The sequence below is a fragment of the Cryptotermes secundus genome, unplaced genomic scaffold (genome assembly GCF_002891405.2).
Source record: "Cryptotermes secundus unplaced genomic scaffold, Csec_1.0 scaffold1269, whole genome shotgun sequence".
NCBI classification, from domain to species: Eukaryota; Metazoa; Arthropoda; class Insecta; order Blattodea; family Kalotermitidae; genus Cryptotermes; species Cryptotermes secundus.
This window is the reverse complement of record NW_019720738.1, coordinates 137,684-155,819: the sequence shown is the minus strand read 5'-3', so window position 1 is coordinate 155,819 and position 18,136 is coordinate 137,684. Positions and strand designations below refer to the sequence as shown.

The 18,136-nt window shown below is 46.2% G+C and overlaps 1 protein-coding gene across 1 annotated transcript in view; it reads left to right on the top strand.

Annotated features, from left to right (window-relative positions):
* The window catches only part of LOC111873084 (chondroitin sulfate proteoglycan 4), a 259,855-nt gene that overhangs the window by 199,938 nt on the left and 41,781 nt on the right, over positions 1 to 18,136 (top strand). The window contains exons 2-4 of the mRNA XM_033754985.1: positions 12,345 to 12,508; positions 17,283 to 17,425; positions 17,542 to 17,847. Coding sequence (XP_033610876.1) covers positions 12,345 to 12,508; positions 17,283 to 17,425; positions 17,542 to 17,847 — 613 coding nt within the window. The remainder of the gene's footprint in view (positions 1 to 12,344; positions 12,509 to 17,282; positions 17,426 to 17,541; positions 17,848 to 18,136) is intronic.

Here is an 18,136-nt window from a genome sequence, read left to right as displayed (position 1 = left end):
GGCGTAACAAATTTGGTGTTGTCGCCGATATAAAATGCTACTTGTATTGCCCTGATTATCATGAAATTCGACATGACTCGATAAACTTGTGCAGGGGCCTTCGATACGAAATTTGATAAAAATTGGTCCAATTTTTTCTCGAATTATGAGTTGATAAACCATTAAATTTACTTCTGTTTAATTGTGTACCTCTGAGGTAACATCGCTGGACGTTTACCTCAACGCACCTCAGCTGTAGCTAGGATACCTATCACGGATCAACACATTAGCTTATAGAATGCACTGTATTCTGATTGCTATCATGTATTATTAGAAAAAATGTGTTGAAAACCGTGAAACTTAAAGGAAAATTTCCGTTGGATACAGGACTCATATTTTGTTTCTGTCTGAGAAATTTATTCAAAATATTTGTTCCCTTCGACGAATATTTAGCGAGTTATGCTCGAGATGCGAGCGGGCACACACGAGTATGTAGGTCTTCATGTAAAGCGTCCGATTTTAACAGAAAATTAAAAATCCATAAATTCTAGTAAAATTCTTCATTACAAATTCCATGGAAATCCCCAGGCTTTCCGCACAGACTGAGAGACGCGTGGAGAAGCGAGTAGTCGCACTGCTGCAGCTGTTCACTGAGAACGCGCCAACGATTCTTAACGCCCTCAAGGCAAGCGTGTTGCCTTGAGGGTTCAGAAGGATGGAAAGTGTATCAGAGAGGATATGAAGCGAAGATTAGAGAATTTGAGAGGAGGTGGAGAGGGGAGACACGCGAAAAATTATTCGAGGAATTTACTCGTAAAGTGAGTGCTAGAAGTCTCTGCTTATGTATTTTTCTCCGTTCAGTTTGTGTACCTGTAATCCACGGAGCGAACTTCGTTCTGTTTGTAATCAGCCCTCCGAAGCATGAACAAACACATGATAATTTTTTTTATATTCGCTTCAACCCTTTGAAGCACTAAGGCAGAGAGAGAGTGAGTGGAGGGAAGTTTAATAAGGGGCGCCGCACCTCACGGGGAAACAAAATTTTCTGGCTTTGAAGCTCCGCTAACTCCCCCCCCCCCACGCCCTTCTGCTAAGCGCAATGAAAGTGAAGATTTTAGAATGGTTAGAAGCAGCGGCTTCAGATACAAGGGGCCGCGGAATTCTTTTTCTAGATTAATGGTGAAATTTAAATTTATGGATTCAGTCCGTACCTCACAGGAAACATTACGTCACCACTACAGAGCCCAGCCGGTTACTGCTGTTTAGGGAAACAGTCGCTGTTTGCTGTGACAAATACACTGTGTGGGCAGAATGCAGAGCCATTTGATGTTGTAGCCGGTGGTACATATAGTTACCACTCTGCTTTAAAGGGTTTTGATTAGCTCAGACTGTCTTGGAGGGGAGTTTGAACCCCACTGAGAGTGGTGGCACAGTAGTGAGGCTATAGGGTCATATTCAAAAAGTCCTCTGTTTGAATCTGCAGTTACACCGACCTTCTGATTGAAGTTGAAGAATGTAGACTGCAGTCACTTGCTCACGGTGGTTCCTCGCTCGCGGACTTTTATACCCTGAAGATGGAGGCATACGTTACTCCGAAACGTCGGTTTACACAAGATCTACATGGCGCCACATCCCACATTCTTCATAGTCACCGCCGTGAAAATCTCAAATCTTACTAATTGAGGTTGTTCGTGATTTTCCTCAGTCCCTCCACGAACATGCCTGATATGCCGCGAGTCCGTTCACGACTGCGCAGTGTAGCTGCTGCTAGTCACGGTAATCGGCGTTCCTGGTATTCAAATGCAGCGTGAAGCACTGACTGTTTCTTGCTGTAAGGCGCATGTTGCCGGCGCCAGGTGTGCTACAGAGCTGTTACGGTCAGCGTGTCTAAACACAGTGTTGCGAGAACCCCACACAAAACATACGGATCCAAATTAGTTTCAGATTACAGCGACTGATTGCGAATTGGGTGAACGGGTTTGATGCCTGACAGGCAGTTTACTTCCCTGCTCTTATCTCGTCCAAACAGCACTCGGGACCCCCTTGTCCTACTATCCAGCAGGTTTCGGGGGTAAAGCGACCGGAACGTGAATATGGCCACTAGTGTCTATGTGCAGAAAGCATCACCTTGGTTCCTACACGATTTCATATACACAAAGGTGTACTATGTCGGTTTTTAGGTGCTCGCGGTTGTGGCGGCCGTAACACCGTGTATTTAAGAGAGGTGATCATGTTTCGAAGGAATATTTCGCCTCTATCTTCAGGGTCATCTCCAAAATTCACGGCGTTTGAACTCAGAAAACACACTTTTCGGAATATATTATGTTTATCCACTGTAATCTATGAGAAACTGTTAGTCACTCACCTGATCAAGTACCTTTCAGCCTGCAGCTGTGCCATATTCTGAGCCACCTGAATCCTATCCACGCCCTGCCAGCATTCCAATGGTGGAACTGGGGTTTCGCAGAGCGGACTGTGTGGAGTGCTTATGCCGTGCAATATTGTAATGACGTGAATCGTCGCTGCTGTTATTCGTTTTTATTGCAGCCTCATGTGTGTCTCCTGCATGCAAATCCTGGATCCTACCTCCAGTTAGGACACAGCCCCTTCCTTCTACATCCTTTTTTATTCATTCACTAATCATCCTGCTAAAAGGTAAGAAAGGTGAAGCTGTTCCTGTAACAGGCCGTGTAGGTCCATAGGGTTGTGAGACGTCGAGGCTCCCACATTTTCTAGACAATCGGCTCACAGATGGCGGTGAAGTTGTCAGCCTTAAGCGCCGGCCGCCCTTTACCCCCAGGAAGATTCCTGGAACTCATTTCTGTTAGAGGCTGAGTCGACCCCATGGCCACAGTGCGGCTGGAAGAACTAGGTGAATTGAAAATCCCAATGACCTCGTCGGAAATCGAACCCACGACCTTCCGGCTTGTGGCATAGTGCATCGACCAATTACGTTACCGCGTAACTTAAGTAACTGACAGTGTCGTTAAATGAACAATAAATAAAGATTCTCGTATTTTCAGTTCCGTTATATCTACCACAGCCTTCTAAATTTATGACTGCAAATATTGCTGTCATCGAACACTGGCCACGTGACATGGATTGAGAAGGCTGTATCACTTGTGACCAGGGGACGAATGTCACAAGAGAAGAAGAAGAAGAAATATATATCCACAGTCACGTGTGACTGAGTGGGACGATCCTGAAGGCTGGTGTGATAAAGGAAGTTCTATCAAGTTACGCAATGCCTTCTGGGACTTGAGGTGCGAGAGATTCCGTTCCATTGTTTCTTTCCTCGTTACAACTTGAGTTAGTGGCCTGCCAAAGGTTGTGGCGTTTCATTCCATCTCTGTTTCGATATGTCCTGTATTCTTTGCGTGAAAGGAATGAGCAAACGAAAATTGGGAGGAACCAATATACTGCGAGACATATATATATTAGCAAACTACGAAATATGCTCTTCATTAAAATATCGAATTTAATCTGACACATTTTTCAGTATAGTGAATATTTAACTTTCAAAAATTATCATGTTGAAAGTATGTTAACATCATCATCATCATCATATCATCATAATTAGAAAACAGCCCCTTTTAGCCAAAGCTTTCATTAAGATATTCTCCCAGATTTATCTATTGAATTAGACCAACATGTATTCATTTTCTTGATCTCGCAACAGTAATGTTTTTACAGAGCAAGGCCAACCCCCAGACTGGAGGACCAGGTCCCCGTATTTATAGCCCATAGGGAGAAGGTGGCCCAGTTATACCCCCAGGCAACGGTTTCCATTTTACTCGCAGCGCCACGGTGGAGGCACACGGGAGGAATGTATGTTTTAATTGCCAATAATCAAAGCGAATTTACTTTGGAAATTGCCCCTGTCTGTCTGTGTCATGTCCAAAGCGCAGAAACTCCTCTATTGATGTTCTGCACGACCGCCATTTAGTGGAATATCAATTCAAGTGAGAGCTGCTGTCGCGTCACTCCGAAGGCTATGATCGCTATGAGTGTCGCTGAGAGATTGATATGGGCGGCCACGGAGCTTCTTTCCAAAGCCATCGCTTCATTATGCGTGACCAGGCTTTGTTGTCGAGCTCATACAGAGGAGCATCTGTCGTTTGTGTTACGTCATCTCTTCCATTTACCAAGACCCGTTAACATAACTAATGGAATATGCCCCCTTTAATAGGTTCGACTAACAGTGCTGCCAATATCATAACTTTACATATCGGGAACTGTGAATTTAATTCGAAATGGAGGAGATAAGTAATTCCGTAAGCAAACTAAGTGTAAATGAAGAAAGTCGTCTTCTGGGTTCAGGCACCGTGTATTCTTCGTCGGCCAAAACGAAGAATACACGGTGCCTAAACCCAGAAGACAACTTTCTTCATTGTCATCGCCGTGAAAACCTCAAAACTTACAAACTAAGTGTAGTTTATGAATCGAATAATGGTTTCATATTTGAAGTGATTAAAGAAAATATATTGAAGTTGCGAAACAGCGCTGCTTATACACGTTGTATATAACCAGTGAGCAACCATTCTTGACGGTGTTGGATTCAGCAACAATTTCTAACCTCCATTGCTCACAGACGTGGCAGGAGAACAGAACGTTTCCTCCAGTTTGTGTGTCACAGCGTGCGCATAATTCTCTGATAACTTCACAGTTATATCCTGAGCCCTCTCAAGTCTCCCTGTTGCTCCCCCCCTTTACGTTGGCTGTTGTTTACAATTCGGGAAGGCCATGTTGTTGTTTACAGTGTAGGTTTCTAGTTACAGACTTAAGCAAATTATATAAACCTTTGTTCTAGTGTTCCGAAGCGCATGCGTCATTCGCAATACAAACGTCTTTTTATTTTGCAAATTTTATCTTAATATCTGCAAATCTGCTTTAAAATTTGCTTTCTATAATTACGTTAAAATAGCATAATTTGAACTAGTTAGAACTGGAAATTGTGGGTTAATTGTTATAGTTGTTCTTGTTTTGTTTTATTTTGACGCGTAGCCCAGTGTAATGACGGTTTTCCTTGATGAGCAGGCCAGAACCCGGTTCCTCTGCGGTACGTGTGTTCTCTTGTCGCCCGCCGGATTTGTGTCACATGCCCGTATTTGTCGTGTTCGCTTTTTGTTTAGGGTGCGTCCTTTGCTTAATACGGCGCACTTTCGAACAATCAGTAATTTCTCGGAAAGAACGCAATACGAAGGAATTGCCAGTCTATTTTCCAATAGCGGTGAAGTGAGCTGTTATGCACGGGCTCCAACTAAACGCCGTCTTTTACAAGAGACTAGCGTCATACTTTCCATGTGTAGCAACATTATAAATTAAATTTCCTCATAAAATATCTAGTAAGTTATTACGGCACGTGATCAATATGCCAAAAGGTCTGTAATTCCCGGGGGGATTTTGTACGACGCACAAAGTTAATTTGATGGCTCGGAATCCATCTTCACTCAAATACGGTAAAGTAATCAAGTATTAAATTAAATCAGCTTTTTTATTATCGCATGGAAAGGAGTCACAAAAGGAGGAGGAGGTGTATTGGTTAGTGTTTGCACAGGAGCCCAGCGTCGACACATTTAATGCATAATTTCTTACGCGAAATTATGGTCTCGTAAAAATGTGAAGACTATAGTATAAGGAAAGGGATTTTGAATTTCTGACGATTATCCTGGAAAGAATTCGTAACTGATTAATACTTTGGCTCAGAGACTTTCTTGAGAAGCCAATATTTATTCAGCTCCCCCCCCCAAATCCCATCTTTGTATATAACCCGAATTTACATTACCATTTAGGATTTCAGGTTATCACAGCGGTTGTTATGAAAAGTCCCGTCTTCTGGAATATATGGCCATGTATTTCGTTGAAAGTCGGCCCTACTTTTCGGAGGGACATGTCGCCTCCATCTTAAGGTTTCGAAGAGTAAACCACGCAAGAAGCCAGCATGAAACAGATAAAAGGTTCTGCTGCATGTTGATTTTTTTACTTGGTTTACTCTTCGACTTGAAGATGGAGGTGACATGTTGATCCGAAACGTCGATTGAATTTCAACGGACTACACGGCGTTATATTCCAGAAGATAGAACACTTTTCATCATCGCGTTCACACGAACCCGCCACTGGTCTCTATCCTGAGCCACTAGAATACAGTTCGCAACTATTTTCTTAAGATCCATTTTAGTATTATCCTCCCTGTAGACCTATTTCTTCCAGGCGGTTTCTCTCCTTCAGGTTATTATTGGTATGCATTGCGGTAGCCCAGACCATGTTTGATGGACAGTGCGGATCCTAAAGCTGCTGATTATACAAGTCTCTCCCCCCCCAGTACCCCGCTGTCGAACAGTTCTTCCCTTCTTGTGAGAAACCAAGTTTCACACCCACACAAAACAACAAGCAAAGTTACGTATTTCAGTCTTCACGTGTTCGGGCGAGAAGACGGGAAGACAAAAGATTCCGAACTGAATGGAAGCAAGCCTGCCCCGAAATCAGTTCCTGCTGTTGTTCCACTTTTTGGTTGGTTATTTCACGACGCCGTCAGTAGTTAGACTCTACATGAGACGAAATGTAAGATGATGATCTTCTGGGCTGTGACACCATGTCACCAAGGCACCAATGTTGTAGCAAGACTCCTTGCCTCCATCTTCAGGATGAAACAGAAGTGTGATCTCTTCTAACCTGAAGATGGAGGCAGCAGGTTCTGAGAAATTCTACAAAGAACTCAGAATAAAAGATAGGTAGGGAGGGACTCGAACCGGGTGCCTCTCAAAATACGAACTTCTTACCACAGCTCTACATGTATTACGATTTATTCATTATAGTGACCTCACATTCTGTTACACCCTGTTGTGTGAATCACTGCAGATAATATGACACATATATTCTTTGTAAACACAGCACTAACTTTAACATATCTGTGCTATCCCTATGACTCTATATTCGATAAATAATTCTTAAACCTGCATCGTGTCACAGCCATCTGTACGAAGTCACCCGTCATTGCAGGCTTACATAACTTTGGGGTGGGGAGTTCTATTGGAAATTCCTAACAAGCTGAAGCCCAAGTTTTCTTCTGAGCCTCGCAAAACTTGTGCTTCATATTAATACAACGAAGTTCTCGAAACTTCGATGACAAGTTCTGCTTGGCGAACAATTCCGCGTGGCGGTTTAAAAAATGCGGTTTATTCAGATATTTCCTAAGAATACAAACAGAAGTTTTCATTGGAAAGCCTTCACAGTGTCTGCCACACTCCTGTAAAGAGGCCCCTGTATCCAAGCACCATGTCAGGTCTCGGGATACAACTTCACACGTTCTTACCTCGGCATTAGATGGCATTAGTCTGTTATCCATTTGACAAGTTGGTTAAGAGAGGCGGTGTAGACAGAGCAGGGCCCCTCTCGAGACTCGAACTCATGTCCTTCACGTATGTCGCCGTCGCATTTGCTCTTTGTAACTAACTTACTAATCAAGCCACTTCTAACAAATTAACATTCTGACAGACGAATTAATTAGCAAACCGACCACCTGAATCGATCCCAGGGCTATAGTGCAGCTGGAAGAATTAGGTCAATTGGAAATTCCAGTGATCTCATGGGGAATCGAACCCGCGAACTCCCGGCGAAAGCAACGGTGGCCTGATTTGACGTACTAGCCAAGTATTTGCCATGAGGGACTGAGGAGAACCGGGAAAAGTTTCAGGATAGCCTATTTCCTGGCCGAGATCTGATCCAAGTATCTCCAAGACACGAAACAGGAGCGCTCCACTCTAGACTTCCTTATGATTATTGTTACTATTGTTGCTGTTGTCGTCACGCGGTTGTGCTGGCCGGGTACAAACGGCGACTGGATCGTTTACAGACGAGAACTCCAAGTCTTAAAGGAAAGAAGCCTGGAAAGGCAAACATTTCATTGCTTTTCATATGAGAATTTCAGTCAGAAGTCGAAAGCCTTGAAGTAAAGCCGAATTGTGAGTTTATTTATATTCTGTGATTCAAAATAACTTTACGTCGTTCCATATCGCAGCCAATATCCTTTCAGTAGACGATGAGGGAGCCGTCTGGTGGCTTTTTGCCAAGTTCCAAGTGTAAACATGTCTTTAATGGTAGGTTATTCTGTGTTATTGCAGCAACCGATTTGGTATTCTGGGGGCGCGGGGGTTTAAGGAATGGAGGAAAGATCTTAGACTAACGATCGAATCTTTAAAGGAGAATGTAGCAGGCATTTCTCCGTCCCTGACGCCCTAGGAACTTTCCTCGAGGTATACATTATGCAGATATGTTCACACACGTAGGGTCTGAGGTTCTCGCAGTGGTGATTAGGAAGGGTTCTATCTTCAGGGATATAACGCCATGTCGGTCGTTGTAAGTTAACCGACGTTTCGGAGGAAAATTTCCCACCATCTTCAGTTTCGAAGAATAAGATGAGCAAGAAACCGACGTGAAACCAGGTGGCAAGCATGTGTTCTACTGAAGATGGAGGCGATATGTTTCTCCGAAACGCCTGTTGACTTTCATCGGACTACACGGCGTTATATCCCGAAGATAGAACTCCTCGTAACCACCGCTGTGAGAACTTCAAGTCCTACATGGTAAAGTAAAGCTACCCCTGCAACAGGAACGTGGAAGCCCATAGGATTGTGAGATGTTGAGGCTCCCACATTTTCTAGACAGTCGGCTCACAGATGGCGGTGAGGTTGTCAGCCTTACGCGCCGGTCGGCCTTTACACGCAGGAAGATTCCTGGTACTCATTTCTGTTAGAGGCTGAGTCGATCTCAGGACCATACTGCGGCTGGAAGGATTAAGTCTATTGAGAGTCGAATGAACTCATCGGGAATCGAACTCGCGAGTAGTTCCCCAACCAACTACTCTAACACGTGCTCCCTCTCAAATCCTTACTAAATATGGTACAAAAATACGAATAGTTGTAAACTTAATGAAATTATAAAAGGAATGTTATGTAGGTTCCAAAACAGTGGGAAATATACATCGTATTTTACACCGACACCACGGTGACGAAACGAGATCTCTTGCAGAGAGGTGTGAAAACAGAGCACTATAAGAGGATATGAAACTTCTGAGAAGTGCCGAGGAAACAAAATGAAGGGTAGGAAAAGGAAAGATATGATTAGAGCTGCTGGGTTCATTTGCAAGCCCCGCTGCGGATGCTGTGTGCTGACGTCACAGAGACACGTAGCNCCCCCAGAATATGCGTTTGCAAGCCCCTCTGCAGATGCTGTGTGCTGACGCTACAGAGACGCGTAGGCCCCCAGAATATGCGTTTGCAAGCCCCGCTGCGGATGCTGTATGCTGACGCCACAGAAACACGTAGAGCCCCAGAATATGCGTTTGCAGCCCCGCTGCGGATGCTGTGTGCTGACGCTACAGAGACGCGTAGGCCCCCAGAATATGCGTTTGCAAGCCCCGCTGCGGATGCTGTATGCTGACGCCACAGAAACACGTAGAGCCCCAGAATATGCGTTTGCAGCCCCGCTGCGGATGCTGTGTGCTGACGCTACAGAGACGCGTAGGCCCCCAGAATATGCGTTTGCAAGCCCCGCTGCGGATGCTGTATGCTGACGCCACAGAAACACGTAGAGCCCCAGAATATGCGTTTGCAGCCCCGCTGCGGATGCTGTGTGCTGACGCTACAAAGACGCGTAGGCCCCCAGAATATGCGTTTGCAAGCCCCGCTGCGGATGCTGTGTGCTGACGCTACAAAGACGCGTAGGCCCCCAGAATATGCGTTTGCTATCATGGCATTGTTTTACCGTTGTGGTAATGACTTCAATTAACCGTACAAGTTGTTCCGTATCGTAGTTCGTGTTCAGTGGCCGGTGTAATGCTATGCATGCAATGTTAAAACCACACCAACTCGAATAAATCATTCACTGCAACAGCGCGTTATCGCGCTAGGGCCCCTAGTTGGAGTGGTGGGGGGTGCGTTTGTCTACGTAGCGAGAACTTGACTCAGTGCTGATATGCGTGGCTCGGGACGGAAAATATCCCTCTGCGGGGGTAAAAAAAGTTGAGGGCTATTTCATAAGTGAATGTTTACGATTACTGTGCAGTGTTTGTCTCCAGTTCGCCGAGGTGCGCCTGATGTTGCATAATCAGGGAGCAGCTCCGTCTGACCCCAGTTCAGTAATTACAGGAACTAGCAGGTTGTCACAGCGGTAACTCTCTAGCTTCTATTCGGTACCAGGAATCTTCCTGGGGGCAAAGGGCGGCGGGGAGGCGCCTAAGGCTGGTAGCCTCACCGCCATCTGTGAGCTGGTTGTCTATAGAAAATGTGGGAGCCTCGACGTCTCACAATCTTATGGGTCTTCAGCGCCTGTTAGAGGTATAAATTTACCTTTTAGCGACAAATTCAAACTTACTTATGTAGGACTTTTCTTCGGTAAATTTCCTTACACATGATATGAAACACTTCGATTCGGAAAATAGATGGATTTATTTGAAGAATTACTCAAACAAAAATTCTGGAGAATAACGAAATAGATGTTTTGTGCCCGATACGCTTTTTTTTCGTAAATCAGTTTTCCTGATTGATATTAATGTTGTATTATAACAAGAAAACAATATGATCGATTTTGAATAAATTTTGTATTGGAGGCTTTTCCTCGTCCGTTCCGTCTGTTGCGCGCTGTTCGCAATATAATTGGAAATTAGAGGCAACAGTGAACCGAAGACGGCAAAATTGTTACGCTGCATACGTTTCATAACTTGTTTTTCTTACTTACAAAATATCACGTGCCACTGCTTTGTGTAATCTTCGCAGTCAATGTTTTTAGAATGGAATGTAACTCGCGTAATATTTGAGAATCGATTTGAAATTCCGTCCCCACGGTGATGATGCTGAAGTGGGAAGCGATTGTTCTTAGCGTAGAAGTCTGGCTGTCATTAAATACGGATCTTCAAGATCATTATTGCCAACATTCCTTAAATACGCCAATTAATATGGGTATCTTATTCAGACTGAATTATCAAAGACGGCAGTGTTCGAAAGACATGTCACTCGACATTACAGAGAGCGACGTCTAACATCAACCGAGAATTCTTCTGTTTTCTTGTCTCCATTACCGTTTAGTAATACGGAATGTCCCTCCAGCAAAGTGCAGTGGACTGTGTACTTAGGCTGTACGTCACCGCGCTCCCAAAAGACCAAATATGAAACAGTTGAGCACACATTTTCAGGGCCGGTGTTTCTCTTAAGATCATTATCAATATTATTTTCCAGTTTCTAACTGTACCTTCCAAACGACTTCTGTACCGTGACCTGCCAAACTGAAATTTTATTTTCTTGTGTCATTTCCTTGAGACCGCCTCTGGGGTCTAGTGGTCAGAGTTCCCGGGTTAGATTCCCGCAGCTACCAGATTTTCTGAGAAGTAGTGGGTCTGGAACGGGGTCCACTCAGCCTCGCGAGGATAATTGAGGAGCTATTTCAAGGAAATAGCGGCTCCGGTCTAGAAAACCGAAATTAACGGCCTTGGGGATTCGTTGCGCTGACCACGCGACACCCTCTATCCGCTAAAGTTGGCACGAACTTCGGCGACAGGCGGCGGTCGCTCGGTCGGCATAGTTCGCTTGCGGACTACAGGCCACGGAGTTTGATTTGTGTTATGTCCTTGTGTATTCAAATGTTGGCTTATTTCATAAATCCTGACGTAATCGCGTTAATATCTGTTGAATAGCAGAAATTGTGGAACCCTCCATTATTCAGTGTTCTCCCTCCCCTTAGCCCTAGGTCCATACATCCCCCTGAGCACATGTCCTCACACACCGCTTCTCCCTTAGAGTAGATGACCAGGTTTCGAAGCCATGTGTAGCTCTAGGGTACGCACATAGACACCTGTCGGCTCCTTCTGACGACCTAAACATCATATCGCTACAACACAACTTAGCAGAGTAAGTGCCTACGGGCTGGACGGTCGGGGTTCGATATCCGTCATGACCATAGATTTCTCTTTCCGGCGCCGCTATGTCGCACCCCATCCAATTCTACCGGATATAAAGGTAGTGCATAGGTTAAGAATACATGGAACTATACCTCCACTCCGCCACATGTCTTCATGATGTACATATTTAAGCACAATGATAAATTTACTTATGTTTAAAATAATAATAATAATGACATAAGCAAAGTGCTCTGTGCTTCTCATTAAGCAGGACAACATGAGGACACGTGAGGGTATAGTCCTCCGCAATAGGCAGAAGTGAGTGGTCAGCTGCACGCCCCGGCCGTTTTACCCTGACGTAAGGAGCCATTTGTATCCATTGAATAAGAGGTTGCGTGGGACCCACAGCCTGTCTGCACAGCCTTCTGTGAGACGTGACGTCAGTATGACGGATGTGCTTTCTCTCCTGTTTCAGCTTCCTTCTACGGGGCGAGCTACATCTCTGTGCCCCTACAAGATGCAAAGAGCACGACGGAGCTGCAGTTCAAGTTCCGAACACGACGCGCAGACGCCATGTTGTTTTTGGCAGCCGGACGGACCGACTATTGTCTGGTGCGGCTGGAGTCAGGTAGACTGAAGGTGAGGACATATGTCACTCTTGTTGTGTGGGATGTCCAGCTAACAATGGTTTGAATGTAAGTGTAGCTAGCTCCAAGGTGCACGACCTTCATGCCGAAGCTTATAGTCGCTCAGCTACTCAAAAACATCGCCACTAACCCCATGGAAAAGTCCTTATTCAGGAGGTAAAGGTAAGGTTGTCCCTGTGCTTAATTAATTAGGCACTATGCCATAATGACGTGGCGGAGTGGAGGTATAGCTCCACCATTCTTGACCTCGGTACTACATGGAGGTGAGTGGTCAGCTTTACGTCCCTGCCGCTTTACCCACGGGGAAAGAGCTCCCAGTACCCAATGTATGGGGAGCTGGGTGGGCCGCGGAAACGGTCTACACGCTGCGGAGAAAAAACTTGCAATGCCGGGAACCGAACCCGAGCCCTCTAACCCGTAGCTGTACTGACTGAGCTATCCCGACTTCTAGCAGGTGCCTCGTGCAATTACCTGGGATCATTCTCCCTAAATGAATCCTTCACAAAAAAATATTGTGGCACGTTATTTAATTACACACCTCAGCAATCGCGCAATTAGCGGACGGAATTCCGCGCGGAATGTACGGTACATGGCCGCTGCATGGCCTGAGCCGTGTTGCGTGTAGGGAAGGGGGGGGGGATTTGTTTGTGCTGCTCTGTTATGTTTCCTCCATTGAACTGTTGCCGAGCTGGTCCTCGACAGCGAGAGGGGGGAGGGGAACTAAAACGTTGATAAAATGTGTTACATGAAGGCCGTTTTATTTATCTTCATGCGCATCCGGGGAATTTATGCGTGCTACAGGGCTTTCAGTGGCCCAACACATGGCGTATTTCGGAGATATGACGTGGAGAACGGTCTCATGTCCGTCCTTAACGTTAAAATACTACATCCGAGCGATAAACAATTGTAGATGCAAGGAAGCGTGTAACATGAGTGTGGCATCTCTCAGCTGAGTGTTCTGTGGTCGGCCATTTTGTGATGAGCACAGTTGTCAATTTTAGAATATATTTGAATGAAAAACATAAACTTATACCAACATATTTTGTAAATGCGCACTTCACCTTCCGCACTTCACATTGGCCCTCATATCCGTCTACCGCGGGCAAGAATTCATTATTTCTCACACTGAATGAAGCCAGCGCATTCCGTTAAATACAGGTTATCTCGACAACTGTTTCAGACAGAATTTGTGGATTTCAATGAGATCTACAAATTTGGTTAGGTACGAACTTTTCATGTCCCGAGGAATGTTTCGAGGAAATCCATTAACACTTCTTTCAACTTCATGTAATAAGTGGAGCCCATGTTGGACGGGCCTGGACAAAAGAATGAAATCCTCTCGGCAGGTGCTAGTGTGCACCCAGACGGTAAGAACTGGGCCACGCTCAGCAGTCACAGTGATGCAGGTCTGTTACAGCTGCACGGGCAAGACCTAACGTCTGTAGGGAACACGAGGAGAAGTGAAGTTGTGCTTACTTAATTAAGCTGCAAGCCATAAATTCACACATGGGATGGAGGTGTAGATCCATACATTCTTAACCTCTGCACTAAGTGTAGACGATTGTCAGCTTCACGCTCCGGCCACTATAACCTACGGGATAGAAGCCTTGGTATCCACTGTAGGAGGCTGTAGGCATCAGATCCGGTCTGACTGCGCTGGAGAAAAGAAAATTCTCTTTGCCCTACCTGAAATAGAGCCCGAATTCCTTCCCCGCCCAACCCGTAGCCTAGTACCTACACTGACTGAGCTATCCCGCCTCGGAGACGCAACAAGCTAAATCTATAAACACTGACTGTTCAATGTAGAAAAGATGCTTTTGTCTCTGTGGTCAGTTAAGCAGAGCCCCTTGGAGGTGTATGGGGAGTAGGGGTATAACTCCATACAGTCAGCGGTCAGCTTTGCACCCTCGCCAATTTTCCTAGAGAAAGAGCCCCGGGTACTAAGTGAATCGGATGATGGGTGGGCCCCAGAGCCAGTCTGGACGCTGTGGAATCGAACTGAGTTCTTCTTGAGAAACTAATAGTGGCTCAGCTAGCCTAAATATTTCCCTCCCTTTACGAATCCAAATGTTTACTACCGTGCTCATAAAATCCACTCTCTGATTCCTGCCTCCTTCCAGATGAATTCAGTCCACAGCTTCATCCTTAAGGCCCATTTTAATATTATCTCCTCATCCACAACTAGTTCTTCCTAGTCGCCTCTTTCCTGCATATTTTCACACCATTCTTACCTCCATTATGCCTGTTCATGCCCGGCTCAGAAATTTTTCTGTGATACAGGCCAATGCGCACAGAAGTACAATGTTCCCATCTCTGTAGAGAATATTAACCAGTGTTGGAAGCTTTGGAAATAATTGCTTTCTGCTTCTGCTAGACATTTATGTGTAGTGCACAAAGTCTGGGAAACTTCCTCCGTATCATTTCGAGGTACAGGGAAGCGTAGAAGAAGACGCTGGACTGACGTTACAGCTACGTACTCTGCGGTGTGTGAGGTCGGGCCACGCCTGGGTCTCCACGTTTCCTGCAAACGAACATCTTACCGAGAGTCTCAGGGTTGTAAATCAGTACGAAGCAGATGTACCTCGTGGCACAGAGGGAAGCACTGCTTGGAGGCTTAATTACAGGATACAGAGACAAACTGCAATTTGTCGCGGGGACTTCGCCCACCGACATTGCTCAGTTACACACAGACGCCCTTCCCACTGCAGATGTAGCAGATTTATGTCATTTGTTTCCATGGCAACAGTTGCACCAACAGTATCTTCCTGGATTCCTTCACAGCGAATGTTATGAGTCCCCTCTCCCCTTGGCACTACAGCCCAAGTGGGCCTAGACCTACCTCCATGAACTTCTCCGTTCACTTCGGTTTTTCTAGATCTTACACATTCGGTAGGACTCCTTGGGCGGGTGATCAGCTCGTCGCAAGGCCTCTACCTGTACACAAACACAGAAAAACGCACACACAAACTAAACATCCATGCCTTAAGTGGGATTCGAACCCACGATCCAGGTTTCCAAGCGAGCTAAGACAGTACATATGTTATGAGTTACTTGTGCTAATTTACAAGCCGAAACATTGATGTTTTCCTACCGAAGGGTTGTGTGCATTTACCTTCTGTACTAGGCCTACTGAGATCCCTCCAGAATCTTGTTCCTTCTCGCCCCCCCCCCGCTCACGGTCCAGACATTACCATATTGTTCTTATTACTACCACAGCCACTGCGAGCCCAGTCGGTATAGCGACTGGCTACGGGCCGGAAGCCCGGGGGGTCGGGGTTCGAGTCCCGGTGGAGGAAAGATTTTTCTCCTCTGCACGTCTTCCAGTTCTGGGGCCCACTCAACGTCATATCCAAGGGGTACGGGGACCCTTTCCCCCGGGGTAAAGCGGCCGGGGCGTGAATGTGACCATTTTCATGAGTTTGTTTAACGTAGCTGTAGTGTAGTTGGTTGAGGCACTATGCCGCAAGCCGGAACGTCGCTGGTTCGATTCCCGATTGGATTTTTTTCAATAGACCTAATCCTTCCAGCCGCACTATGGTCCTAGGGTCGACTCAGTCTCCGACAGAAATGAGTACCAGGAATGTTCTTGAGGGATATAGGGTGGTCAGCGCGTAAGGCTGACGTCACCGCCATCTGTCAGCCGATTGTCTAGAAACTGTGGGAGCCTCGACGTCTCACAACCCTATGGGCCTCCACGGCCTGTTACAGGGATAGCGTTATATACCGTCACATGGATGAATGGCAAATGAAGTCGGGAGCGTTTGGATGGAAGTGGTCGTGGTATATTCGAGATATTTGCCTGTAGGGACTAAGGAGAAACATTATAAGCCTCAGTCAGGATAGCGGTGTCCCGGCCGAAACTAGAACCCAGCATCTCCCGGATACGAATCTAAACCGTTGCCTCTACAGGAACCCGCTCCGTGTTATTATTATTATTTTCGTTATTATTCGTTATAACGGGAGGTTTACGGCAGAGTTTTCTTGAGGAACTGCCTGTATATTCGTATTGCCGTGGCCACAGGAACTGAAAAGCAGGGTGCACGTAACGAAACGTCCGTGCGGCGCGACTTTCACCACCAGAGACCGGAAGTGAAACAGGGCCAGCCACTGGGGTGGGGTGGGGGTACACGCAGCATTTAAATGTGACGAGCGAGCAGGGACTGGTCCTGCCCATAGTATGGTGGGTCTGGGGGTTCGTCCCCGCGGACGGCAGCGTTTTAGCTCTTCAGAGAACGACGAGACAGCTGGAGTTGTCTGCAGCAGTCTGGCTGCACTTGTCAGTTCCGGGCCCCACCCCCACCTGGGGCTCGTATGGTGGGCCCATCTGCGGCTTCTGCCCGAGGGAATCATTGTCAGCCCATCGCTGCATGATGATGATAACAATACGTAATTACAACAGTAAGGACAAGAAATATTCTTTGAAGAATGCCGTCTTCTGGGATGTGGCGCCGTGTTGAAACATTCTTTATTGATCTGCTGAACTCAACCACCATGGGCTAATTACACATTCAGCAGGAAGTATTCGGACAGAAGCATACAAACAAGAACAGAGCTAGAACGGTCAATGTTATTTAAATTTGAGCATAAGCTGGTAACAACAACAACAACAACAATGTAATTCCACATGAGTGGTTACAGGAGAAGTCCGGGATTTGTCTTCCCTTCGTTTCAGACCGACGGTTCAGCCTGCTCGGGTGTTCAGGATGCTGTCCAATGAGGGGCACTGACATTAGCAGTGCACTCATCACTTCGAATGTCTGTTTCAGGTCCATATCAACGTGGGTGCTGGAGAGACGGAGATCTCATCTCCCAAGGGGCTGCGTCTGGACGACCTCAGTTGGCACAAAGTCTCTGTCTCCAGGCGGGAGGCCGCCATCACCTTGCAGGTTGATGTCATACACGTCGTCAAGTAAGTGGCGCACCACCTTCTACCATTCTTCACATGTTGCTGCGGTAGATTTGTCAGAGTTCCTGTATTGCTAGCGGTAGACATTACTTGCCGGGCTGTCTGTGTGATTCTTGCAGGGAGCAGCTACCAGGACGCTTCTTCGAGCTGAACATCCATTACGGCCTGTTCCTAGGAGGCCAAGGCGACTTCTCCGAACTCTTCCTCGGCCACTTGGACACTCTACGTGGCTGTCTGTCAGACGTCCGTTACAACGGGTTTAACGTTCTGTCGCGGGCCCGGGAACGTCAGGGTCAGGTTGACGTGCAAGGCATCACGTGGACCTGCGCACCCGAGTTCGATGCCACCGTTGATCGGCACATCAGCTTCGTGGAGGACGGGGCATTCATGGCCTTTCCCAACGGCATAACGCGCACTGGAGCCAGGTAGTGACACCTGTCGCCATAACAATGGCATAACATGATGGATTTTCCAACTTCATGAAGTACCACATATGCAATAGCAATGTTTCTTTTCCACATTGTTGCTGTTCTTTTTGTCGTCGCCGTTCATGTTGTAAGCAGGAAACTCCTTCAGTATCCTTACGTTGCAACACAGCGCACTTCGGAGAGAACTACACAGTGTTACAACCCAGACGACCTTACTGTTAATAGTCACTGCCACGAGAAGTTAATTCTCCTTCAGTGTCATTCAGAAATGCAAATTAATTTAATT